We start from the raw sequence: 27,432 nt of genomic DNA, 5'->3' as shown, positions 1-27,432 counted from the left end.
ATGTCCTCTGCTAGTGTTTTAGAAATCATTTTCTTTCCAGGTTTGCATGTTGTGTTCAGTGGGATACCACCTGTTCTCGTGCCACCGCTCTGAAAAGACCTGCCGTCGCTGGCTGGCGCTGGATTACGCCGGTATTTCTGTGGGTATTCTGGGCTGTTATGTTCCTGGGATCTTCTACGCTTTCTACTGTAATCCTGTGAGTGCAGAGATATTCACATATTGAAGACATTGATTCTGCTGAGTTTTACATAGTTTATTTCCTCATTTCCCTCCTCCAGTTTTGGCGACAGGTCTACCTGCTGACAGTGCTCTCCTTGATCCTAGCTATCTTCTGCGCTCAGGTCCACCCTCGATACCTCAGCAATGACTGGAAGGTAGTAAGGATGACGATCTTCTGCTGCGTGGCGGGCATCGGTGTGATCCCTGCCTGCCACTGGATCTGGCTGAGTGAAGGATTTGCCTCTGAGATTGTGCAGGTGAGAAAGGAAAAACAGTGTTGTAGCAAATCAAGCAGCAACAAAAACAGCATTTTAAATGGAAATCTTAAATCCATTTTTTTTAGCTGTTCCTGCCTCGTGTGATTGTAATGTACCTGATAGCTGGATCTGAATTCCTGTTCTATGCCACCAAAATCCCTGAGCAATATTTTCCTGGTGAGCTTTTCTTGTCTTTCATTTGTCTCTCTGTACTCTGATGTCTCTGTACTCTGATGAGAATTAAGGTCTTTTGAGACCATAAATCATCAAAGATTTAACTGGAAATTGTTAGGAGCACGTTGTCGGTAATTCAGACGCACTAGATTATTAAACTTCACAAATCTGTTGGATTAGTCAAACTTTAATCTAGGTCAGTGTGTTTAGTCAATTAAAATGTGTTTTCAATAAATCACCACTAGATGTCATTGCATTTAAGCTTTTACTTCGTTTCAATTCTTACTAAGGAAACTTCCTATTTCATATTTCCAAAGCCAAAGTGAATGAATAATTTTCTACACAAAGATATTACTGCTATAACATATTCACCACATCGTTAGCTTCATAGCATAAATGCCTAACTCATATTTTGGCGAATATGACTTAGGCATTTATGCTATGAGGTTAACAAAATGGTGTGAAGCATTAATAGAACAATGATGAACAATGCAGGAGGGGCTGAGATGTTTGGTTACAGCCAAATAAAATAATGGACAATAGGTTTGGCCTTTTTTACAAGTAGGAATATGCCAGAAATGTTAAAACATGAATATTTAGCATCAGATCTAATTACATACAGTCCAATCCAATCCATGTTATAATGTAATGCAGTTGGATTTAGTGTATATTTGAATTTTAGCATGTTTAAAAAAAATTATCATGTCACAAAAGTAGAAAAGAACCACTCCCTTTTTAGCAGGAAGCAACCTTCATCAGAACCAGGCTCAGTAAGAGCAGCCATCTGTTTGGGTTGTGAGGACAGAAAATAAAATAGAGGTGAAAAAACAGATAATAGAAGCCTCTTTTGTTTTGTTTTAGGTTTTTTCTTTTTTGCAAGTAGAATAAGTTTTTGTTTCTGAACCGAATATCAAATACAGTCCAGATTCCTTACAAACATTGAAATAGCCCTTTAGTTTGGTGCTGAAAAGGAGAAAGCTAAAAATCTGATGCCATCTTCAGCATCATCTGTGAGCTGTGATTTACAACCATATTTGCTCACAGTGTTTGTGTCATTTATCCTTTTTTAGAAGCTGTGGCTACTGGACTGCTGTTATTAGTGAAACAAATCAATACACTACTTTTTATGGTGCTGTTTGTGTGGTGTGGCTCGCCAGAAACCCAACTCTGTAGAGATCTAGAGTTGAGTGTAGTCAGCAACCTCAATACCATTCAGTAAAATAATTGCCTTTATGTGGACTTTTTCAATCCTCACTGGTCAGACATCACTAACTGAGACTGAAAACAGCGAACCGATGAATTTGATTTTAATTTGACTTTCCATTATAAGAAAAAGTCTTTCCAATAACATCTCTGATCTGCCGAGTGCCTTGAGATGACTTGCACTGAGCTGGTGCAATATGCACTGAATCAAATTCTAGTGTTTCAGTGGAATAAACCAGCTTTAATTTTGACTCCAATACAGACAGAGTTTATACCATCAGTTTATATATTAGAAGCATTAAACATTCTCATTTTAGTTGGTCTAAAGATTCAATATTTTCCACATTACACGCCTTTCTAAACTGGAGCCATTTAATATTTCCAGCCTTAATTTATTCATGAATTTTTTTAAGTTGATTTGTTTTTCATATTTCCACTAATGTCCCTTGCATTTTTGCTTTCTCGCCGGAGAGTTTTCCTTTAATCTTAATTCCAGCTTTTAGATCCAGTTTTTCCCTCCAGGTCAGGTGAACTATGTCGGCGCCAGCCACCAGCTGTGGCACATACTGGTGGTGTTGATGTTTTACTGGTGGCATCAGACGGCCATGCACATCATGGACTTCAGACACAGCCGGCCCTGTCTCGCCCGAACCAGCGGCAGATAAGTGAACCTCGGCTCAACGCATCAAATTGGCATAAACAACCTTCAGCTGTTGCCTCACTGTAAATGCAAGATGCCCATGATGTTGATGCTGACTGATAGATAGTGACGATTACTAAATGCTGACGCAGAGTCTCCTGACAGAGGTATTAGAGAATGAAATGATTGTATCTTGTGTCTTCAGAACAGTGAGCAGAAAAAGAAAAGCAATTCACCATTAGATCAAAGCATGATGCAGAAATGTTCATAGTTTTGTAGAAACAAACTAAGCTGTGATGTTTTTTAACGACATCATATTTTATGGTTTGGTATGTTTGTGTTTAAAAAAAAAAAATCAGGGATTCATGTGAATCGGATATAACTCCCTGCATGAAATCTGCCTTTTGCCTGCATTTTTTAATCTTTCTGTATACTGATATTTTTATAAGAACTTGGGGGGAAAAATAGCAATTCTTGTTCTTGGTGTTCATAGTGCATAGCAGTATTTTAGCTCTAGATTTTATGTGTAACCGGATACATGTCACTCATTGGATTGTATTTATGTTGTAATTTAAATGCCAGATAGTTACATCTAATCAATGAAACACCGAACTTTAATGCCTTTACCATCTCGTTTTTACCTGCAGTCGTTCTATTCTGCACTGAATCAACTGGAGCTAAATGGATGCATTATAAAACACCAGTGTCAATTATCAGATGCTTAAAACGTTACTCGGATATTGATTTCCAAGATTGGCACATTCCACGCGGCTTATTGCATATTCCAGATGTTATGTTTTGCTGGTAAAGATGTTAAATAATTTTGCTACTTGTTTGCTTCTGTTGGTTCAAAGAAAAAAAAGAGTCTCAATTCACATAGATTAGGAAATTCTAACATTTTCTCATCCCTCCAGTGTCATTAGGTGGCTATAACATTAATGACAGCCTTTTCCTTTTAGTTATTAACATTTTCACCTATTTGCATGTGAGAGACTTGCAAACAGAGCAGAAAAAGCCTGTTCTGCAAAATAAAACTGCTAAGCAGGCTCCTAGTCAAAATAGAAATTATTAAGATTAGTAGGAAAAAATGGCGGTGCATGTGCACAAACCCATTGATTGTTCAACAGTATTTGGATTGCAAACCTTTTTTTTGTTGTTTTTTTTGGTGCATTTGTGTGTCTCTATCATGTTTTATCTGTGGAACAGTAAATCAGTAGTGATTGCAATACGTATAAAAGCATTGCTTTAGTTGATATTGTTATTTTATACTTACACCTACTTTCTCAGGCTAAATCAAGAGCAACAGACTCAATCACAGAGCAGAATGATCACCCTCTCTGTTCTCACTGATAATCAAACCAGCGTTTGATGCTATAGATCCGATTTATTCTTTTACTTTTGTTTTCATAATGCAGCTGAAACAGAGGAAACAATCACCACAACAATCACACTAAAGCAATCACATAAATTGGACATTATGTGTAGAGTAGACAGACTGACTCAAGCCTAGAAGCAGGGCAGAGTAAAAATGCTGGGTTTACATGGCTCCTCCAGTAAACAAAAGTGTATTTTTTTTAAATTTCCCAATAAAAGATGAGTTTATATTAAGGTTTTTTTAATAGAAATCTTTACCATTGGTCCTCTGTAGATGACATTTCAATTTCACAAAAATGAGCTAAAAACAGAAATATATATGGGGCATTCATGCACCTCCCCATGTTGTTTGTAAAACTTTTTTTTCTGACAAATGTTTTGTCTAGAAATTTTAAAACACAACAATGAACGACCACTCACAGTCTCACACACATTAGCGACCCATCAGGTTATATAATTTGGGCCTTTAAAATATGAAAAAGTTAAATGTATCTTGAGAAATAATTTAATTTACTTTACTGCCTCTAAAATCTTTTAGATTGTTTTATAAAAAGCGTGTTCGTTTTCTTGATGCAGCTTGAATAAGGCCAGTAGAAAATGGATAGATTCATTGTTTTCCTTCTTGAACAAAATGAGACCTGTTATTGTAATAAATGGCATACGTTTTTTTGCACATTTTCAATCCTACGTCATTTGCCTTATCTTTGAGTAACTGCACTATATTGTCACTGTTTCTCACAAACTAGAACAAAGTATTGAAATGTTTTTTTTTTCTATTTTATTTATTATAAAAGAAAATGTGTGCACAATAAAAAGCCCTTACGGCTGCAAACTGCAGCACTATGATGCATTGACAGCTGCCAAAAAAAAAAAAAAAACTATTTCCCCATAAACTGCTTATTTTTACTTGAATGATCTCTTGTGTGTTTGTGTTTCCTTGTGGTCATTTGTGTTTGAATGAAAAAGCACTGACCAATGAGACAAGATTAATATTTGTCTCAGTGCCTCTGTGAAAAGATATTTTTGAACAAATAAAGAGTGTTAAAAACTAAACGGTTTGGGTTTCAGAGCTGTTCTTTTGCCTCAGGCAGATTTGAAATCAGAAAAAATATGAGATAAATCGAGAAAATAAACAATTTGGTTGTGACAACATATATTGTGTGTCTCTATTCTTGAACATCAGAGGGCAGCACTTGATATTTGAAGTTGTATAGTCAGGGGAGGCATGTGAGGCAGTGCCTCACCCGTCATGAGAAGTAAAATACTAGAAATGATCAGAGAAAATCTGTGTCCATTTGACTGTTCTATAAACTTGTTTTCTGTAGGATTTCAACATTGTTATGGTCAAAATCGCCAAACAAACTCCCAAAAGGGTACGGAGCCCAGGAACTTGTGCACAAAACCCTATTTTGTAATCGTCGTCTTCCGCATTATCCGGGAACGGGTCGCGGGGGCAGCAGACTCAGCAGAGACACCCAGACATCTCCCTAGACATCTCCTCCGGGGGGAGCCCAAAGCGTTCCCAGGCCAGCCGAGAGACATAGTCCCTCCAGCGTGTCCTGGGCTATCCCCTGGGCCTCCTCCCGAGGAAGGCATCCAGGATGCATCTGGTATAGATGCCCAAGCCACGTCAACTGGCTCCTCGATGTGGAGGAGCAGCGACTCTACTCCGAGCCCCTCCCGGATGGCCGAGCTCCTCACCCTATCTCTAAGGGAGTGCCCGGCCACCCTACGGAGGAAGCTCATTTCAGCCGCTTGTATCCGGGATCTCGTTCTTTCGGTCATGACCCAAAGTTCATGGCCATAGGTGAGGGTAGGAACGTAGACCGACCGGTAAATTGAGAGCTTCACTTTTCGGCTCAGCTCTCTCTTCACCACAACGGACCGGCACAGTGCCCCCATCACTGCGGCAGCTGCACCGGTCCGTCCGTTGATCTCCCGCTCCATTCTTCCCTCACTCGTGAACAGGAACCAGAGATACTTGAACTCCTCCACTTGAGGCAGGAATTCCACTCCAACCTGAAGAGGACAAGCCACCCTTTTCCGGTCAAGAACCATGGCCTCGGACTTGGAGGAGCTGATCTTCATCCCAGCCACTTCACACTCGGCTGTGAACCGCCCCAGCGCATGCTGTAGGTCTTGGCTAGAGAGGCCCAGCAGGACCAAGTCATCTGCGACAAGAAGAGGCAAAATCCTCTAGCCCCCAAACCAGACCCTCTCCGGCCATTGGATGCGTCTAGAAATCCTGTCCATAAAAGTTATGAACAGGACCGGTGACAAAGGGCAGCCCTGCCGGAGTCCAGCATTCACCGGGAACAGGTCCGACTTAGTGCCGGCAATGCGGACCAAACTCCTGCTCCGCTTGTACAGAGACCGGATGGACCTTAATAAAGGGCCCCCAATTCCATACTCCTGGAGCACCCCCCACAGGGCATCACGAAGGACACAGTCGAATGCTTTCTCCAGGTCCATAAAACACATGTGGACCGCTTGGGCAAACTCCCATGGAGCCTCGAGTACCCTGTAAAGCGTATAGAGGTGGTCCAGTGTTCCACGGCCGGGACGAAAACCACACTGCTCCTCCTAAAGCCGAGGTTCGACTATTGCCAGAATCGCTTCGAGGCCAACCAGTAGTCCTTCTCCATGGCCTCACCGAACTCCTCCCAGGCCCGAAGTTTTGCCTCTGCCACAGCCGGTGTCCACCACCAGGTTTGGGGATTGCCACCGTGACAGGCACCGCAGACCTCATGGCGGCAGCTACGGGGAGCAGAATCGACAATAAATGCGGAGAACATGGTCCACTCTGTCTCTACGTCTCCAACATCCACCGGAATCTGGTCAAAGCTCTCCCGGAGGTGGGAGTTGAATACATCCCTGGAAATGGGCTCTGCCAGACGTTCCCAGCAGACCCTCAGTATGCGCTTGGGCCTGCCAAGTCTGTCCAGCTTTCTCCACTTCCAGCGGATCCAACTCACCACCAGGTGGTGATCAGTGGACAGCTCAGCCCCTCTCTTCACCCGAGCGTCCAAAATATGCGACCGAAGGTCTGATGATACTACAACAAAGTCGATCATTGACCTCCTGCCTAGGGTGTCTTGGTGCTAGGTGCACTGATGGACACCCTTCTGTTTGAACATGGTGTTCATTATGGACAATCCGTGACTAGCACAGAAGTCCAATAACAAAACACCACTCAGATTCAAATCGGGGAGGCCATTCCTCCCGATCACGCCTCTCCAGGTTTCACTGAAACGACAGTCAGAGACCTGTACCCAACCCAAAGGCGCAGGGATGCAACCCTCTCATCCACTGGGGTAAACCCCAACACGAGATGGCTGAGCTGGAGGGCAACAAGCAAACCAACCCCAGCCCGCCGCCTCTCCCCATGGGCCACTCCAGAGTAGAAGAGACTCGTCCCTTGCAAGGAGATGGGTTCCAGAGCCCACGCTGTGCGTGGAGGCAAGCCCGACTATTTTTAATGGATATCACTCGACCTCCTGCTCAAGCTCAGGCTCTTTACCCCCCAGCGAGGTGACATTCCACGTCCCTAGAGCCAGTCTAAGTATCCGGGGATCGGGCCGCTGAGGTCTCCACCTTCATCCACCGCCCAATCCTCTTTGCACCGGTCCCTCACGGTTCCTCCTGCTGGTGTTGGGCCCACAGAGGTCCCGCCAGGAGCAACCCGGCCACCAGACGCTCTCCGACGAGTTCTGACACCAGGCCTGGCTCCAGGGTGGGACCCCGGCTCCGCCGTACCGGGCGATGTCAAGTGCCTCAATTTCGTAGTCCACCTGATGGAGTCTTGAACACTATTTCACGCACTCGAAATATTAATTTGCGGCTGTGAAATATAAAGTATAGTGCGTGCACAAAATACTAAATCGTGCTTACAAAGTACTTTCTCAAACATACGAAGGAACAAAACAACAGGATGGACAGTGATAGTCTGATCGAGTTTTATTTTAGGCTGGGGATGAGCTACAAAGAGATTCTGGGTGTATTCATACTTGCCACTTTTGGTCCGCTTTAAACGGACCGGAGTTCGTTTCCCCCTTGGTTAGGACCTTTTGTGCAGGTGTGAATACACTCAAGCGAACCCTGGTCCGGACCAAACAGCTGGACCGAGACCCACTTTTTGAGGTGCACATCTAGATGTGTTGATGAGGAGATGGAGTAGAGTCCTCATTCATGTCAAAACCAGCAAGGAAAACTTCCCTAACCACCACCTAGAGAGACATTATTAACAGCAAATATTCATTAGGGGATAAATGTGGGCCAAAGTGGCCACTAATATCAATACATTTTCATATAATTATTACGGATCAGAAACAAGCGGACCCAAGATTCAGCCAGACACAGTACTGAAAATTTAAAAGGTTTATTCAGCCACAGGAAAACGTCACTCAGGTAAAACTCCACACAGCTTCTGGGAATCACTGGGACAGAAAGAGGGATTAGTGACTTGTAGTTTCTCCAGATATTGTAAGGATCAGAAAAGTCACTAACCTGCTTTTGTCTTGGGTAGACCTTGAAACCCAGAGGGGAAACCTCGGTGGGTGGCAGGCAGTGATCTCCACAGCGCAGGTAAGAAAGACAGGTGACTTTAGGCTGAATAATCCAAGGGCTAGCCTGGCTCAATTATCCGGGGACAGAAACAGGGTCAATGATCTGAACTTCGTGGGGCCCCGAGTCGGAGAAACGTGGAACTTGGGGTGAAACCTCATGGAATTGGGTAATCTCAGCCGTACAGTGACAGGGTTGATGATCTTGGAAATTGGGAAAGGTCCAACAAATCGGGGTGCCAATTTCCGGGACTCTACCCTTAACGGTAGGTCCTTGGCGGAAAGCCAAACTTTCTGCCCCACCTGGTACTTAGGGGCAGGGGTCCGTCTCCGGTTGGCCGTTCTTGACTGAACCAGTGACATTCTGATCATCGACCTCCTGGCCTTTCTCCATATTCTTTGGCACCTTAGGGCAGCCGCTTGGGCGGACGGGACATTAGCTTCTCTCACTGAACCAAAAACATGGGTGGCTGGAAACCAAACACAACATGGAAAGATCAAGTGCCACTGGGACAAACCAGTGGCACTTGATTGCATAGAGTTTATTGGCTAATTCAACCCAGGGCAAATTTTGTGACCACTTGGTCGGGTCTGACTCACATAAGATGCGAAGTTTTGTTTCCACTTCTTGGTTTCCCCCTCAGTTTGGCCATCAGACTGAGGATGAAAACCTGAAGAGAGACTGATAGAAATTCCCAATGAAGAACAGAACTTCTTCCAAACTCCTCTACCAGAAACAATGTCAATAGGAATTCCATGGAGCCTGAAAACGTCTTTGGTCAGTATCTCACCCATCTCCTTTGCAGACGGGAGCTTCTACAGGGGCACCGGATGAAGCATCTTAGAAAATCTGTCAATTATGGTCAGTAGAACAGAGTGACCATTTGACACCGGTAAACCTGTTACAAAGTCCATAGCAATGTGTGACCACGGGCGAGGGGGAATGGGCAATGGGTGCAACAACCCTGCAGGAGGGCGACGAGAAGACTTGGCCTGGCAACATTGAGTGCATGCAGAAACAAAGTCTTTGACATCCTTAATAAGCGATGGCCACCAAAACTGAGTTTGAACTGTCTGAATCGTTCTACTGATTCCAGGATGACAAACGAGACGAGAGCAATGACAAGACTCCAGTACCTTTGGCACAAGGCGTTCAGGAAAAAACAGCGGTCCGGTGGGCATGATGATGGGATAGGCAGATCCTTAATGGCCTCCTGGACTTCCCTTTCCACCTCAACTCGGGACACCGACACCCTGACGGGCTCAGGAAGGATAAACTCCTCTTCACCCATAGACTAAGATTCTGCGGGCTCTTGAATCCGGGATAGGGGGTCAGGTTTGCCATTTTTACTCCCTGGCCTGTAAGACAGGGAGAAATTAAAACAACCAAAAAACAGAGCCCACCTTGCCTTCCTGGGGTTCAGCTGTTTTGCTGATTTCAGGTACTCCAAGTTCCAAGTTTAGAAATAGAAGTGTTCCTTTAAATTGTCTTTTTAGACAAATTTTCAATGAGGTCAAGGTTAGATATTGGAGCCTTTGGAAAACGATTTAGATAATTATTGTTAGCCAACTGTATCCATTCATAACCAATTTCAGCAGGATTTTCCTATTCAAACATGTGATAGTGCCCAGGTTTTCCCCATCTAGTGTTGGATTTCAGGTGAAGTTGAAGAATCTGGAGGCAATCCTCCTTCATTATTATATCTTCTTTATGCAATGCTACAAGGCTACAATGTTGTAGTGTAAAAAATTGGTTTCCATAATAAGAAACCAGATTTTCTTGAAAATTGATTATTTCACATGAAAACAGTGAACTACTGGAGCGTAGGGTTCCTGTAAAAGATTTCTATAAACACATTGAGGGCAGGAGTGTCATTTATTTACCATTACCATTCTTTACCATTCTTTTTCCAGGATGGAATGATTCTACAATTTTAGTCAATTTTAAAAGGAGAATTAAATGCAACTTTGAATTAATTGGGAATTTTGCCTACTCAACACATGATCAAAATAAAGATTTAGCAAGATTCATTGTGACTTTACACTTTTTGTACCCATCAGTGATGTCCTGGAATAATTATGCCAGATAATCTGGCCACTCGTTTTTTAAAATCAGAAATAGAAATGTTCCTTTAAATTGTCTTTTTAGACAAATTTTCAATGAGGTCAAGGTTAGATATTGGAGCCTTTGGAAGCCGATTTAGATGATTATTGTTAGCCAACTGTATCCATTCATAACCAATTTCAGCGGGTTTTTCCTATTCAAACATGTGATAGTGCCCAGGTTTTCCCCATCTAGTGTTGGATTTCAGGTTAAGTTGAAGAATCTGGAGGCAATCTTCCTTCATTATTATATCTTCTTTATGCAATGCTACAAGGCAGCTCCACCGCATGATGCGACCACAACTTGGTCTCCAGCAATAACAAGTTTCTCCAGAAGGTGTTTGACTTGTCCATGAGGAAGCTACACGTTTTGGTCAAGCTTGAAGTTGTCAATGTTAGAGCAGGGACTTCTTTTTGTGTCACTGCCCTCTCAGTAAATGGCAATATAAAAACTATGTGTAGCTGGGAACTCTGACACTAGTTTTCCTGTATTTTCCAGTTCATTACATGCTTAAGCCTGGGCGGTTCTTGGGTTGGTCCTAAACATCACAACTAGTTTACATGTGTCTGAGGATGATAGTTGAGTAGTTCAGTGGGGTGCTTTTTTTTCAAAAATTATAATCATGGCTTTCTCATCTTGGTAAAACATGTCGGCCTCTCACTGCACAGCAGTGTGTTGTTGTAATTAGGCCAGCCATACATTATATGCCACATAGGCGTATAAATCATAGAAAGCACAGATGCACAAGTAGCTTCTTCTCAGCTTGTTTACAGTTAACAAGTAAGAGGTGAACCTCTTACAATATACCTATATAAATTGCTTCAATGAACTGCAAACATGTATTGTGTTTCTTTTTTGGAAGATTTATTTCCATTTTCTAAAGTTTCTTGTGTCTTTTAATTTGAAGTCGTAAATGGTAGTGGTTAGGAGGAATGACTTTCACCAGACATGACTTCAATGTTCGAAAGTATGATGATTATGTTGACTTACAACGTCCTTAACTGTGGTTGACCTCAGGGCCTAATGGTTACTTGTGCACAGCTGACTGCTTTAAATGCATTATTGGAAAAATTGTGAGTGTGGTATGTTCCTTCCTAATTATTATTCTCGTGTTTAATTTGTTTATGTATGTCACACTAAAACCTTTATTGAGATTTACTTTAACCTTTTTCTCTATATAGAAAGATTTCTGCCTACATTGTTCGGGCTTGAAACTGAAATAGTAAAACCGAATACTGCAAAGTACTTTAGGCTTTTGGCCAGCTTTTTCTTTTGACTCTTTTATGGAAACAAATGTGCCATACAACAATGTGCAAAAGTCTTAAGTCAGACCACAGTTACTTTTTATTTGTTCAGTTGCTTGTTAACACAAATAATGTGATTCAGCCAGTCAAAAGGCAGCAGCTCATTGCATTTAGGCATTTACATGTGACTTGTTGATGTTAAATTGAGCACCAGAATGGGGAATACAGTGGATATGGCTGTTGGTGCCAAATGGGCTGGTGTGAGTATTTTAGGAACTGGGATTTTCACACTCAACCATCTCTCAGGTTCACAAAGAATTGCTTGAAAAAGAGAAAATATCAAGTGGGCTGTGAGTAAACCAAAAAAAAAAAAAAAAATGAAGATCATCAAACAGACTGTACTTGTAAACATGTTTTCACTTATGTTCTAAACTTGCAAACGTGCCATATTGGCAACTTGAAACACTGCTGGTCGATATATTTGATTCAAACTGCAACATAGTGACTCTTTTCTTCACATCAAATACTCTTTTAATAATGAAGCAAAGGCACACACATGCTTCACTTAAGAGTCATTTTAATTGAAATACTAAATATAAAATGTTTCTGAAAGCTGAATAGCTATACAAAAAAAGTCACACTTACAACCCATGAGACTTGTCAAAATAGAATCAGTCATTATTTAAATTAAATGAAAGCATGGAAGAGTTAGGTTACTTATTAATTTATATAAATGATAACGCTGTCTATATTTATGATCATGTTTTCATTACATTATATAAAAGCTTTTTCACATTTTACTGTTAGATAATCAGTAATCAGTCTTGGCCTCAACAGGATAAAAGACAATGAAAAAACAGTAGTTTAACCAAAGTACAGCAGTTTGAACTTATTATGCTAGTCACAACATTTTTGATTAAGAAAAACAATGTTTGAAAATATCTTACAAAATGCATGTGAGATATCACCTGCTGTGTAAAAACTCAAAACATTTTAAAAGCACCAAAAAAATGCTCAAACCATGTTTTTACAGCTGCTGCTGCCTGTTCAGAACAAGGTTGCAAGTGTGCTCCACAGACTCATTTTCTGAAGGCAAGGTTCTCTTAAAATCAGCAGAATCCTTGTTTGTCACGTAAAACTTATCCTCCTGACCTTTTCCGTTAGTCAGGAAGAGTTTAACCAGCCTTTTACAAATGATTTATAGTCCAAAGTGACAGTTGACACGTCAGGAAGTGGTGGCTAAATCTACAAGTCTGGACTCTGACCGTGAGGAGTAAAGTCTATGTGGATTTGGGTCTAAATAACTTTTTATATTTACATAAGTGTTTATGGAAAACTCATCAATCAATAACAAAAGTCACACATGTCTACTTGATCACATTCATATGAATGGTGAAGTTAAATTAAAAAAGCTACACTTCAAAAAACACTTGTCGGAGTGCTTTATCTGTTTTAATGCCTCTTTTAATGCTCTGATAATATTCCTGACGCAATTCTAAATCAGTTCTAGTTAGGCCTCCTGGAAATCTTGTACACATGTACACCAAGCAACTAAAAATAATACATAGGCACTCTCTGGGGTAGCAATGAATGTGTTTGGTTAGGCTTTTAGCTCCTTTCCCTTGTGCAGAAAGGGAAGAGAAACTCTGTGAGAGAAAGCTACATAATAGACCACCACTGGCTCAGTCCTTAGTGAAGCCAATAGATTAAAATCTGCAAACTAAAGGAGAGCAAATGTCAAAACCTGGTGAACCAAGCCACATTGATAGATTTGATCCAAAAGCACTTTACACTACAATCAGTCATCCACCCATTCACAGACTGACTGTGGTAGGCTACATTATAGCTACAGCTGGACTGGGCGAGACTTACAGAAGTGAGGCTGCCATACAATCGGATCACCAACAGCAGTCAAAATGGGTGAAGTATCTTGCCAAAGGACACAACAAGTAAGACGGACAGAGCAGGGGTTCCAACCGGCTACTCACCGATTACTGGACGAACCTCTACTACCTGAGCCACTGTTGCCCCATTTGTACTTTCAACTTTTTGTCATACAGAAAAATATAAATTTAACATTAAAAGGAATTTTTCAAATACAATTGGTCATTGGGTTATTTATTTACTGGCTTTACAAAGTAGCTCTTTGGACCTTCAAAATGCTCCAAAAAAAGCATTGTTGATCATTACTCAAGGGTATAAAATTAAAAAAAATATTTCTATATATTCTTCACTTTGCTATTTCTTCTCTTGGTACCTCTTTGTTTTATGGACAGGGTTTCCAGGGTATACTTTCAGAGCTTCTTAATACACCCTTTTAGGCACACAGACAAGAGAAAACAATTTTTCCTCCAGTCAATCTACATTACAGAGTCCTTCACTTTACTTTCTTCTGCTGCTCTGTTTGCGTGAAGAACAGCAGCATGAACTGTATAAAACAACAGACTACTTGTGTCTTTGTTATTCCTCCCAAAGAACTCTCCCTTCTGGAGAGCATCGATGACTGAGGTGTTGCAGCATGCAAGGAGCACACTTACACTGATCTCTTTATATTCCTTAACCAGCGCTGTGAAAGTGGCCATGCCTGTTGAGTCAATGAAAGCGATGGCTGAGCAGTCTAAAACTATTGTGTGGAACTCTAGTTCTTTTTTGCCAACCCCTACAAAGACATCAAAGTTGGTTTTCTCTCCATTTGTCTTGGCTTGCATTTTGTCCTTCTTCTCTGCCTTTTTTCTTTTAGTCAACTCCAAGAAAGGTTCTACTCCGACAGCTTTGTAGAGGGATCTGAGGAAAGCATTCTTATTGGCATAGTAGAAAGGAGCCTGGAAACGGAAGATCTTAACCCTACCTGGAGCTGTGAGATTCTTGTACTCCTCTATGTCCTCATACAGATTGGTGTCGTTGACCCGGCCAAGGAGAGAGACCTGAAAACAAATATTAGATCATAGCAGTTATGGTATTCTTATGAAAATGTGTCCTCCTTAATGATTAGTACAGGGTTTTTAAACTTCTGTCCTCGAGGGCCAATGTCTGGTAACTTTTAGAAGGCATTCCTGATCCAACCAGCAATTTAGTTCTGCTTCTGACACAATCATTTGATTTGGGTTCCTTGGAGCAGAAACATCTAAGAGTTCCTGGATGAGATGAGAATAATGGTCGAGAATTTCCATCAGCTTACTAACCTTTGGATTCTGGGTTTCATAGATGATGCAGCTCATTGAAAAAACCATGCCAACAAGCAAGCCCAGCTCCACGCTGATCAGAGCAGTGGTTGACATGGCTACCAACCAAACAATGGCATCCGTCCGGCTGGCTCGCCACTTGGCCGGGACTTCCCTGAACTTCCTCAGTGCTCCTCGAAGGCTTACAATGATGATGCAAGCAAGGACACATTTCTGAAGTGCTTGGAAGTATGGAGCGAAGAAGAGGAGGACAAGAAGGACTACCAGGGCGCTGATCAGACTTGATACCTGAAAGGACAAAATATAAGGGAGGCCAAAAAGATTAAAAGGAACTATTTCTATTGCTCTGAAAAACACAGATGCAAAATCTCAACGCCAAGTTAGTACATCATCAAAACATGTATTAAACATTTTTTTAGCAATGTGGCTGTCTTTTTAATAATTCCAAAAGAAACCGCATCGACATCTTTGATATTTAAAACCACACGAAAACATCAATTTCATTCGTTAATATTGAAAATAAAAGCATCATGCATTAATGCAACCATCAAGACACAAGCACGCCTTAATCAGAATCAGAATCAGCTTTATTGCCAAGTTCGTACATACAAACAAGGAATTTGACTCCGGTACACTTTGCTCTTTGTTCTGTTTTTGCATTACAGAATATACAAATTTACAATGTACAATATACACATATAAGAACAAGGTGAGATGGCAGAGGGATCTGAAATCATGACTTCCTGCGGTCAGACCTGTGTTTGACATTAAGAAAGTAATTTTTTTAATATATAGTTGAAGCCAGATATTTACATAATCTGTGTAAAAAGAAAATTTTTTCTCACTGCCTCACCTTAAATCAGACTAATGGAAAACATGGAAAAACATCAGCTAAGATATCAAGAAGAGAGTTTTGAACTTCCAGGAGTGTTATTCATACTTTGGTAGAGTTTCCAGATGCCTAGAGTGCTGCGTTCATCGCTACAATGATTATAAGAAAAATATGCGTAAATATTGAAGGTACATCTAAAACAATTTGCCAAGAAAATAAAAGCTTTGACACAAATGGGTCATCCAAATGGACAACTGCATCATAAGGAAAGCACATTACAACACAAAATTTGTTGGCACACCTGATCATTTTACCAATATATTATAGAAATTATGGCCCGGTTACAGAACTGGTATTACTGAGTCGGGGGGAATGGATCATAATTTGAACAAACTTCTAATTTTAAAAAAGGAAAAAAATGAACCAAAAAGAATTTTAGTCACCCAAAATGAGCAATAAGGCAAAACATTTAGGCTTGCATATTTGAGTTTCTTGATATTCAGTTTGGATCCAAGCCATTTGATTGCATTCCCACCATACAATATGTGGTTTTATTTGCCTGTCCTCTGGGCCTTGGTCAAGCTGGCACAAAGAGAAAACAGATTCACACTGGGTTTGACTTTTTTCATGGCCTGAAACTCACCTGAGTCTGGCATCCGGTTGAATCCTTCACCATTGTTTTTGCCAGCGCAGCACTCGTGGTGAAACAGTGAAAGAAGGAGGGGACAATGTTACAGAGTCCAATGGCCACCATCTCCTGGTTGGGACGAACGATATATCCGTGTTTCTTTGCGAACATCTCAGATAGCGACACGGTGAAGGCAAAACTGCAAAAAATCCCATAATCATGACATTTATGTTTATTTTCTGCCATCTAATTAGAACTTTTCAATTGTTGGTAACAAGGATTCAGCAAGTCACTCTGGAGTAAAAAAAAAAGTTAAAGTTTGAATCTCTTTGGAGGAAAATTTAGTTTACCACACAACATTTCTAATTTTGGAAATATGCCTGGATTTATGTATTTAAAAATGCACTCAAGTCAAATTAAGCAGTACATGTGCTTTCTCAGCCAGAATGTAATAGACACTAGACTGTAACTGTGTGTAATCAAACATGCTGTTAGGGTGGTTACACATTACCTAATGACAGCCATAGGAATGGCATCCAGTGCCACCCGTGACATCATACTGAACGCGGGGACCTGAGGTGGGATAAATCCTGTGGGAATGTGACCGGAGACACTGGAATGGTATCGGGTATTGAATTCCCCAAAGTGGCTGGCAAGTGTAGCTCCCGCCACGACTACCAGCTCTGTAGGTAAGGGGATCTTTAAGCGATCCTTGTAGCGCTCCTGGATCTCTTTCCCAACCACTATAATAAAATATATAGAATTATACCATGTTGAAAAAAAATACAGAGAGAAAATTAAGAATGAGAGATGCAAGTACAGATGAATGACCTAAAATTATGATGCATGTGGCACTTGTGATGAGGTCACACAGGTTGGTCTTGTGAATGTTGGCAAAGATGTTAATCCAAGTAACGACAACTGTCCCATAGCCCTGATGACGAGGTATCTTTAGACCCAACAGGAATTTAGCCTGCACAGTCAGGATGGTGAAAGAAGCTCCGGTGGCAAACCCGTCTAGCATGGGGGCCGAGAGGTAGACGGAGATGAATCCGAGCCGAAACACTGCCATCGAAATCTGTTTCGGGAAACAGGATAGAGAGGAGACAAAGAAAGTAAACATCATGAATAATCTTTAATGCTTAAGGCTGAGAAATGAAAGAAGTACCGTTTTTACAGAATATAAGCTTAAAAACAAAGTTAAAGCAGCATGTAGTCTGTGGAGATAAAATCCCTAAATTCCTTGTAATTGTACATTGAGAAACGTTGTTCTTAAAATGTTGGACTATTTGGTTACGCAGCTGCTCGCAAAGTGGTGTCCCAGCTTTTTTTTAAAATGTTTGGAACATTTTAAATTAATGCTTGCTTTAGAAAGATCAAATTGAAAGTGAGTGACTATTTGGTAAAAACATATATATATTTATCAGTTTGAACATACAGTATCTTGTCTTTGTAGTGTGCTCATTTACATATAGGTTGAATAGGAATTGCAAATGATTGTACTCTGTTTTTATTTATATGTTATACAGTGTCCCAACATTATTGGAGTTGTAGTAAAACTCTTGCACATATATCACTCTCCCCTCCTTTGTCCAAGAGCTGTTCATTAGCTTTCATTCATCCTCATTTGCATGGACCTGGCATATAATTTTAACATAATGGATAATGTCAACAACAAGCAATGTAGTTTATATAGACTTTCAGTGTTTGTCATAGTTCAAACCAAAATGTAGCTATGAAAACCAACAGGACCAAACCCAAATAGTAAAAGTCTTCAATTAACACAATACACTCCCCATTACATTTAGATCAATGCAAATTTGGGTTGGATTTTATTCCTTTATCTGCAGAAAACTTGAGAGCCTCAGACCATTATTTATTTGGCAAGCAAATAATAAAAAGTATTGCAGCTTTAGACAACATAGACAATAGTCATATAATGAAACATTTGCTCCTATGGGACACTCTCAATGCCTCTTTTAGGCATGTTAATGCTTCTGGTACATCTACGTTCCGTCGTACAATTTCTACAGTACTGGTTAATAAGCTGCCAGAGAAAGTATCCGTGTGTCCAGAATTTACTCTGCGTGTTTGAAGCATAGAGTAATGCAGCACTCCCCCTCACCTACCAGCAACCAGCTAAAAAAAGGCTAATGCACTTTTTTCTGTCTTCCAAGAAAACAAATTCAGCTGTTTGAAAATAGACAGTGATAATGCAATTTGGTAGTGGAGGAGTATAAATGCCTCTGAGTTTATCTGGATAAAAGACTGGACTGGAGACCCAACACGAAGAAACAGAGTAGACTGTTCTTCCAAAGGACATTTAGGTCTATCGGTGTTTGCAACAAGATCCTGCAAATCGTATGAGTCGGTTGAGGAGAGTGTGATCTCTTCTGCCATCATCTATTGGCGTAGCAAGAATGGAGCCATTTTCTTAAAAAACTAAAGGTGATAAGGCTGTTTCTATTCTGTGGACTGCTCCAGAGCCTCTAGGAATAATTGTGTAAGAAAGGTGCTTCCTTAATAAAATAAAGAACATAATGGACGGCCATGATTAAGACTTGAATACAACAGCAGTCTCTTCAGTCAAAGGCTTAATACAGCCTGCTACAGGAGATACTTCCTCCCCACAGCTATCACCATCTATACTTACTCTTTGAGGAAACTTAGATAGTTTGAGTTATATCAATGTTTAATTTTTCTGTGGGAAAATAAAATCATTTTTGATATGAATTGAAATCCAGAAGCACGTTAAAACTATCACCACACTTACAATTTATTATTTTAAAAGCAGTAAATATTGCTTCTTTTGTGTAAAAAGAAAAAGCTAGATCACGTTATACATTTTAGTTTTGAATGTGTGTGTGTTCACCATTTGATAGTTTTAAATCATGTTATTTTTTCGATGAAGTTTATTAATACTGTGAGAATCTCACAGTGGCCCATGCTTCAGCCTCAAAGTAGTTCTGAAAAAGGGGGTTGGACTGAAACTGACAGTGTGAATAACCATGTCTCTGTCAAAGATCAGTCCACCATATTTTAACATAGAAATATTTGTTTATATTATATTTGTAATTGCACTCTTTAATATTTAGACATTATGAAAAACTGTTCTTTGTCTTTATATAAAGAATACTTAAAAAAGGTGGTTGTGTATAAGCTGTGTTAGTTATTTAACTTGAATAGATTTAGTAAAGAATATTTTAAACAATCTCTATTCCTTTACCTGATAGACTCCTGCCAGGAATGCAACAGCAGCAGCGACGCTGATAGTAAAGGAATCCTTCCCTAAGTGCCTACCCATCAGCTCCACGGTGAACTCGGGTTCATTAGTGAGGTTGGCACCCACAGTGTCATTTAAGTGTTGATGAGGAGATGGAGTAGAGTCCTCATTCATGTCAAAACCAGCAAGGAAAACTTCCCTAACCACCACCTAGAAAGACAATATTAACAGCAAATATTCATTAGGGGATAAATGTGAGCCAAAGTGGCCACTAATATCAATACATTTTCATATAATTATTACGGATCAGAAACAAGCGGACCCAAGATTCAGCCAGACACAGTACTGAAAATTTAAAAGGTTTATTCAGCCACAGGAAAACGTCACTCAGGTAAAACTCCACACAGCTTCTGGGAATTACTGGGACAGAAAGAGGGATTAGTGACTTGTAGTTTCTCCAGATATTGTAAGGATCAGAAAAGTCACTAACCTGCTTTTGTCTTGGGTAGACCTTGAAACCCAGAGGGGAAACCTCGGTGGGTGGCAGGCAGTGATCTCCACAGCGCAGGTAAGAAAGACAGGTGACTTTAGGCTGAATAATCCAAGGGCTAGGCTGGCTCAATTATCCGGGGACAGAAACAGGGTCAATGATCTGAACTTCGTGGGGCCCCGAGTCGGAGAAACGTGGAACGTGGGGTGAAACCTCATGGAATTGGGTAATCTCAGCCGTACAGTGACAGGGTTGATGATCTTGGAAATTGGGAAAGGTCCAACAAATCGGGGTGCCAATTTCCGGGACTCTACCCTTAACGGTAGGTCCTTGGAGGAGAGCCAAACTTTCTGCCCCACCTGGTACTTAGGGGCAGGGGTCCGTCTCCAGTTGGCCGTTCTTGACTGAACCAGTGACATTCTGATAATCGACCTCCTGGCCTTTCTCCATATTCTTTGGCACCTTAGGGCAGCCGCTTGGGCGGACGGGACATTAGCTTCTCTCTACTGAACCGAAAACATGGATGGCTGGAAACCAAACACAACATGGAAAGATCAAGTGCCACTGGGAAAAACCAGTGGCACTTGATTGCATAGAGTTCATGGCGTATTCAACCCAGGGCAAATTTTGTGACCACTTGGTCGGGTCTGACTCACATAAGATGCGAAGTTTTGTTTCCACTTCTTGGTTTCCCCCTCAGTTTGGCCATCAGACTAAGGATGAAAACCTGAAGAGAGACCGATAGAAATTCCCAACAAAGAACAGAACTCCTTCCAAACTCCTCTACCAGAAACAATGTCAATAGGAATTCCATGGAGCCTGAAAACGTCTTTGGTCAGTATCTCACCCATCTCCTTTGCAGACGGGAGCTTCTACAGGGGCACCAGATGAAGCATCTTAGAAAATCTGTCAATTATGGTCAGTAGAACAGAGTGACCATTTGACACCGGTAAACCTGTTACAAAGTCCATAGCAATGTGTGACCATTTGCGAGGGGGAATGGGCAATGGGTGCAACAACCCTGCAGGAGGGCGACGAGAAGACTTGGCCTGGCAACATTGATTGCATGCAGAAACAAAGTCTTTGACATCCTTAATAAGCGATGGCCACCAAAACCGAGTTTGAACTGTCTGAATCGTTCTACTGATTCCAGGATGACAAACGAGACGAGAGCAATGACAAGACTCCAGTACCTTTGGCACAAGGCGTTCAGGAAAAAACAGCGGTCCGGTGGGCATGATGATGGGATAGGCAGATCCTTAATGGCCTCCTGGACTTCCCTTTCCACCTCAACTCGGGACACCGACACCCTGACGGGCTCAGGAAGGATAAACTCCTCTTCACCCGTAGACTAAGATTCTGCGGGCTCTTGAATCCGGGATAGGGGGTCAGGTTTGCCATTTTTACTCCCTGGCCTGTAAGACAGGGAGAAATTAAAACGACCAAAAAACAGAGCCCACCTTGCCTTCCTGGGGTTCAGCTGTTTTGCTGATTTCAGGTACTCCAAGTTCTTATGGTCAGTCCACACCATAAACGGTTCCTTAGTACCCTCCAGCCAATGTCTCCATTCCGTCCATGCCGACTTGGTGGCCAGCAACTCTCTGTCTCCCATTTCGTAATTCCGCACAGCCTGTGACAGTCCTTGAGAAGAAAGCACATGGGTGAACACAATCATCCTCACCTTTTTGGCTTAATATGGCTCCGACCCCAGTGCTTGAGGTATCCACCTCCACGATAAACTGTCTCTCTGGGTCAGGAGACTGTAGCACTGGAGCTGACGTGAAGAGTTCCTTCAACCTATTGAAGGCCTTTTCTGCATTGAGGAACAAATTTCGCCTTGGAAGAGGTAAGAGCGTTCAGGGGAGTAGCAACCAGGCTGTAATTTCTAATAAATCTCCTATTAAAGTTTGCGAAGCCCAGAAATCTTTGAAGCTGCTTGCTATCAGTTGGAAAAGGCCATTCCAATACGGCCTTTACGTTGGAGGGGTCGACAATCACTTGATCTGGGGAAATGATGATGCCCAAAAAGGAAGTAGTAGTTATGTGAAACTCACATTTTTCTGTCTTGACAAACAACTGGTTTTGGAGAAGATGCAGGAGAACAGCTCTGACATGTTTTCTGTGGGTATCCAGATCTTGAGAATAAATCAGTATGTCATCAAGATAAACAAACACGAATTGACCCACCATGTCTCTTAGAACGTCATTGACCAATGACTGAAAAACTGCAGGAGCGTTATTAAGTCCAAATGGCATGACCTTGTATTCATAATGGCCCGTAGGCGTGATGTAAGCCGTTCTCCACTCATTCCCTTCTCTGATTCGGACCAGATGATATGCATTCCTTAGATCCAGCGCTTAGAAAATATCTTGGCTCCCTGGATCTGATCAAAAGCTGTGTTCATGAGTGGTATGGGGTATCTATTTTTAACTGTTATCTCATTAAGGCTTCTATAATCAATGCATGGTCTCAACGAACCATCCCTCTTCCCAACAAAAAAGAAACCAGCACCTGCAGGAGAGGAAGAAGGTTGAATTTGCCCTGCCTTTAATGCCTCATCAACATATTTCTTCATGGCCCTGTGCTCTGGACCAGACAATGAATAGAGTGTGCCTTTAGTGGGTGATGTGCCAGGAAACAAATCAATAGCACAATCATACGGTCTGTGCGGTGGCAGAGCTGTGGCCTTGATCTTATTAAATACTTCCTTTAAATCATGGTATTCTTGCGGTACCTTGGATAAATCCGGATAGGTCTCCTCAACCTCATTCTCCACACTGACCTCCATAGCAGCAGACAAAAAGCAGGCAGCGGAACATGACTCAGACCAACCCAGAACTTCTTTCTTCTTCCAGTCAGTGTGAGGGTTGTGTTTCTGCAACCAGGAGGCCCCTAGGACTACAGGAAGTTCAGGTGAATTAATGATCATGAAAGTTACTTTTTCTTGATGATTACCTCCAACTGTTAAGGTAATCTCCTCCGTCCTGAGGTGTGAATTTTTCATGCTGTGACCATCCAATGCTAGCACGTTTCGTGTGTCAGCTGACGGAATAAGTTTTATGCCGTTCTTATTTGCGAATGATTCGTCCATGAATTCAGTGTCTGCTCCTGAATCAATAAACACGACCCCCTGGAGACACATGGAAGAGGTTTGAAAACGAGCAGGAAACAAGAAGGAGGAGACAGTTAGCTGACTTCGGCTCAGTAGAGACCTCCCTTCCTCTGCTGAGCCTGTCCTTTTAATGGACACCTGAGTGCTAAATGTCCCTTCTCTCCACAATAAAAACAGAGCTTGAATCTTCTCAGACGATCTTTCTCCTCAGGGGTAATCTTGGTTCTGCCTAACTGCATGGGCTCACAATCCTCATTTTCCTCAGTGAGAGGTGACCGGCTCCTTCTCTCATGCCGGTGTGCAGGACCCTGAGTTAATGATGAGCGACCCTCCTCATGTCACTTCTCCCTCCTTCTCTCTGCCAGCCGAATATCAATGCGAGCAACCAGGTCCTCGAGTTGTTTAAGGGAAGAGGGGTAGTCACGGGTCGCTAACTCATCCTTGATGTCTGTGTTTAGTCCTTGCGTGAATACATCCATCTATGCTGCCTCATTCCATCGGCTATCTGCGGCCAACAAATGAAAGTCAATAATATAGGACGAGACAGGCTGATCACCCTGTTTGAGGGACAGTAATACTCTTGCGGCTTCACAACTTGGAAGAACAGGGTTAAAAACTCGAATGAGTTCCTTTGAAAAGGTTTCATAGAAGGTACAAGATGCAGACCTGTTCTGCCATTCAGCAGTCCCCCACTGTTTCGCCCTTCCTGCCAGCAGAGATATAATAAAAAGCCACCTTGGAACATTCAGTGGGAAAGGATGACGGCTGAAGCTCAAAATGAATTTCACACTGAATTAGGAAAGCTCGACACTGGTCTGGGTCTCCCCTGAACATCTCAGGTGGAGATAGGCGTGGCTCCCTTACCTCTGCTGTTGTCCCTGTGACTTGGGCGTGGTTTCTTTGTGACAGTGGTGGTTCGGAGACAAGATTGCCAGAACGTAATGTGGAAATTATTTCTTCCAAGCCGGAACCCAACCAGGAAAGGGTCTCATCAACGTGGGTGCGCCACTGCTGTGCTGGCGATGGATCCATTTTGGCCAGATTTTTCTATTACGGATCAGAAACAAGCAGACCCAAGATTCAGCCAGACACAGTACTTAAAATTTAAAAGGTTTAATCAGCCACAGGAAAACGTCACTCAGGTAAAACTCCACACAGCTTCTGGGAATCACTGGGACAGAAAGAGGGATTAGTGACTTGTAGTTTCTCCAGATATTGTAAGGATCAGAAAAGTCACTAACCTGCTTTTGTCTTGGGTAGACCTTGAAACCCAGAGGGGAAACCTTGGTGGGTGGCAGGCAGTGATCTCCACAGTGCAGGGAAGAGAGACAGGTGACTTTAGGCTGAATAATCCAAGGGCTAGGCTGGCTCAATAATTGGGGACAGAAACAAGGTCAATGATGTGAACAAGAGACGTCAGGCAAGGAGCAGGCTGAGGCATAAACCAGATGCGGGAAACAGGGCCGAAAACCAAAGTCCAAACAGTCCGACAGGGAGCAGGCAGAGAGGCAAAAATCCAAGAGGCAAGGCAAGGTCAAAAAACAATGATCAGACAGGAAGGAACGCTGGATATCTACTCACACGATGGCTTTCAAAAATCTGGCACCGTCTTCTTCTTCTTCTGTGTTGTTTTTTGGCAGTTGGCAAATAACTTGAAGATGTGCATTACCGCCACCAACTGGTATGGAGTGTGGTTCTTCATGGTTTTAAATCTTATTTACTATTACAACAATCAAATTCTATTTATTAATTTAGTGCTTTTGAAAAATCTAATTATAATTTGAATATGTTTGCTACCTAAACTTCTTTGCAAAGTATCTCTCAATATAAAATTTTCTTTAATACCTACAAATTCTCTCCTTAAAATTGTTCTTTCTTGTTCATATTTCTGACACTTCAATATTACATGTTCTATTGTTTCCTCCTCTCCACAATAATCACATTTTCCTGTATTATGTTTCTTTATCTTGAACAATGTAGAATTAAGTCCTGTATGTCCTAGTCTTAATCTTGTAATTAATCTTTCCTCTTTTCTACTCCTTCTTCCTGTTCTTACTTCTCCTACTATCTTGTTGATTCTGTAAAACCATCTTCCTTTCTTTTCTTCATCCCACCTTTTTTGCCACTCTTTCCTGATTCTCTGTTTAATTATATTTCTTGCCTCTGACCTACTAATATTTATTATAAAGCTAATGTTGTTTTGTGTTGCCTTCTTTGCCATCCTGTCCGCCTTCTCATTCCCTCCAACTCCTACATGTGCCGGTACCCATAAAAACACTAATATTAATCCCATTCTTTGTATTCTAAATAAAGTAAGTTTTATTTCCAACAAAATGTCTGGTCTACCCTCTGAATGATTATGTTTTAAACTTAATAATGCTGAACTTGAGTCTGAACAAATGATTGTTTTTAATGGTTTTATATCCTCCACCCACTGCACTGCTAACAATATGGCTAATAATTCTCCTGAATATACTGATAATCCATCTGTAATTCTTTTTCCTACTTTTATTTTAAATTCTGGTATTACAAATGCTACTCCTATTTTTTCATCTGTTTTTGATGCATCTGTGTAAATCTGGACATAATGATAGTAATTGTTTACATATTCTTGTATTATACTTGAATCTAATCTACATTTCGTATCCTTTTTCTTTTTCATCAATGCCATATCCACCACTGCTTCTGGTAACAGCCACGGTGGCACTACTGGCAAAGGCAACATTAAACTTATTTCTTTTTCATATATTTGAAATTTTTCTGCTATATTATTGATAATCCAACCAAAACTCTTAACTTGTTTTTTTTCTTTTTCCCAGCATGGTTTTAAAATATCACGTGTGGGATGATCCGGATTATTGCCTTGTAAATTTATCCAGTAATTTAATGCTAACTGTTTCCTTCTTAAATCTAATGGCATCTCTCCCATCTCTACCTGAAGTGCTGCTATTGGACTGGTTCTGATTGCTCCTGTACAAATTCTTAAAGCTTGATGTTGTATATTGTCTAATTTTATAAGATGAGTGTTTGCTGCTGATCCATAAATTATACTTCCATAATCAATATTTGATCTAATTAATCCTGTATAAATTCTTTTTAATGATGTTCGATCTGCTCCCCAATCAATACCAGCCATACATCTCATAATGTTTAATATTCTTTTGCATTTATCTATGATTTTTTCTATATGTACTTTCCATATAATTTTTTCATCAAACCATATACCTAAAAATTTTATATTTTTTACTTGTTCTAAAACTTGATTGTATAATTTTAGTTTTATATTTTCTCTTTTCCTTTTCTGTGTAAACACCATTAGTTTTGTTTTTTCCACTGAGAATTTAAATCCCCATTGATTTGCCCATTGTTCTATTCTAATAATCTCATCCTGTATTTTCTTTTCAATAAATTTGATATTACGACCCCTTTTCCATATAGCTCCATCATCTGCAAATAGTGAGCAACCGACGTCCTTACCAATATTTTTAAATACATCATTTATCATTATAGAAAACAATAACGGACTTATAATACTTCCTTGAGGAGTACCATTATCTATTATATATTTATCTGACAATTCTTGACCAATTCTTACTTGTATTGTTCCATTTGATAAAAAATCTTTAATCCAGTTAAACATTTTTCCAGTAATACCCATTTTATTTAATTTAATTAATAATCCTTCAACCCACATCATGTCATATGCTTTTTCTATATCAAAAAATACAGCTACTACATTTTCTTTGTTTATTTGTGCTCTCCTAATTTCATATTCTAAACATAATGCAGAGTCATTTGTGCTTCTCCCTTTTCTAAACCCATTTTGATTTCTAGATATATATCCATTAATATTTAAATAATATGTTAATCTATTATTAATCATTTTTTCCATTATTTTACAAATATTTGATGTTAATGTGATTGGTCTATAATTTTCTGGTTTTGTGTTATCTTTTCCTGGTTTAGCTATTGGAATAATTATTGCTTCCTTCCAGCTCTGTGGCAGCTCTCCCTCCTCCCAGACTTTATTGTATAATTCTAATATTTTGTCTTTTGCTTTGTCATTAAGATGTTCTATCATCGTATAGTAAATTTGATCTTTTCCAGGTGATGTATTTTTTGTTTTCCTGGTTACAAAGTTCAATTCTCCTTGTGTAAATGGTTCATTTATTAATTTATTTGTATCT

At 40.7% G+C, this 27,432-nt stretch overlaps 1 protein-coding gene across 11 annotated transcripts in view; it reads right to left on the bottom strand.

Annotated features, from left to right (window-relative positions):
* Positions 1 to 58: 58 nt before the first annotated feature.
* Positions 59 to 27,432, bottom strand: part of LOC124873061 (sulfate anion transporter 1-like) — a 45,286-nt gene continuing 17,912 nt past the window's right edge. For 3 of the 11 annotated variants that reach the window (XM_047373539.1, XM_047373540.1, XM_047373541.1), the window contains exons 3-8: positions 19,646 to 19,852; positions 17,251 to 17,497; positions 16,931 to 17,162; positions 16,435 to 16,618; positions 14,960 to 15,247; positions 11,845 to 14,701 (exon numbers count right to left, since the gene is read on the bottom strand). In XM_047373539.1, the coding sequence (XP_047229495.1) occupies positions 14,138 to 14,701; positions 14,960 to 15,247; positions 16,435 to 16,618; positions 16,931 to 17,162; positions 17,251 to 17,497; positions 19,646 to 19,852 (1,722 nt within the window). In that variant the 3' untranslated portion in view covers positions 11,845 to 14,137. The other 8 variants (XM_047373545.1, XR_007039429.1, XM_047373543.1 and 5 more) reach the window with 8 other exon arrangements.

The sequence above is a fragment of the Girardinichthys multiradiatus genome, chromosome 8, assembly GCF_021462225.1.
Source record: "Girardinichthys multiradiatus isolate DD_20200921_A chromosome 8, DD_fGirMul_XY1, whole genome shotgun sequence".
Lineage (NCBI taxonomy): Eukaryota > Metazoa > Chordata > Actinopteri > Cyprinodontiformes > Goodeidae > Girardinichthys > Girardinichthys multiradiatus.
Note: the sequence above shows the minus strand (reverse complement) of the source record. Positions and strands in the feature narration are given on the sequence as shown.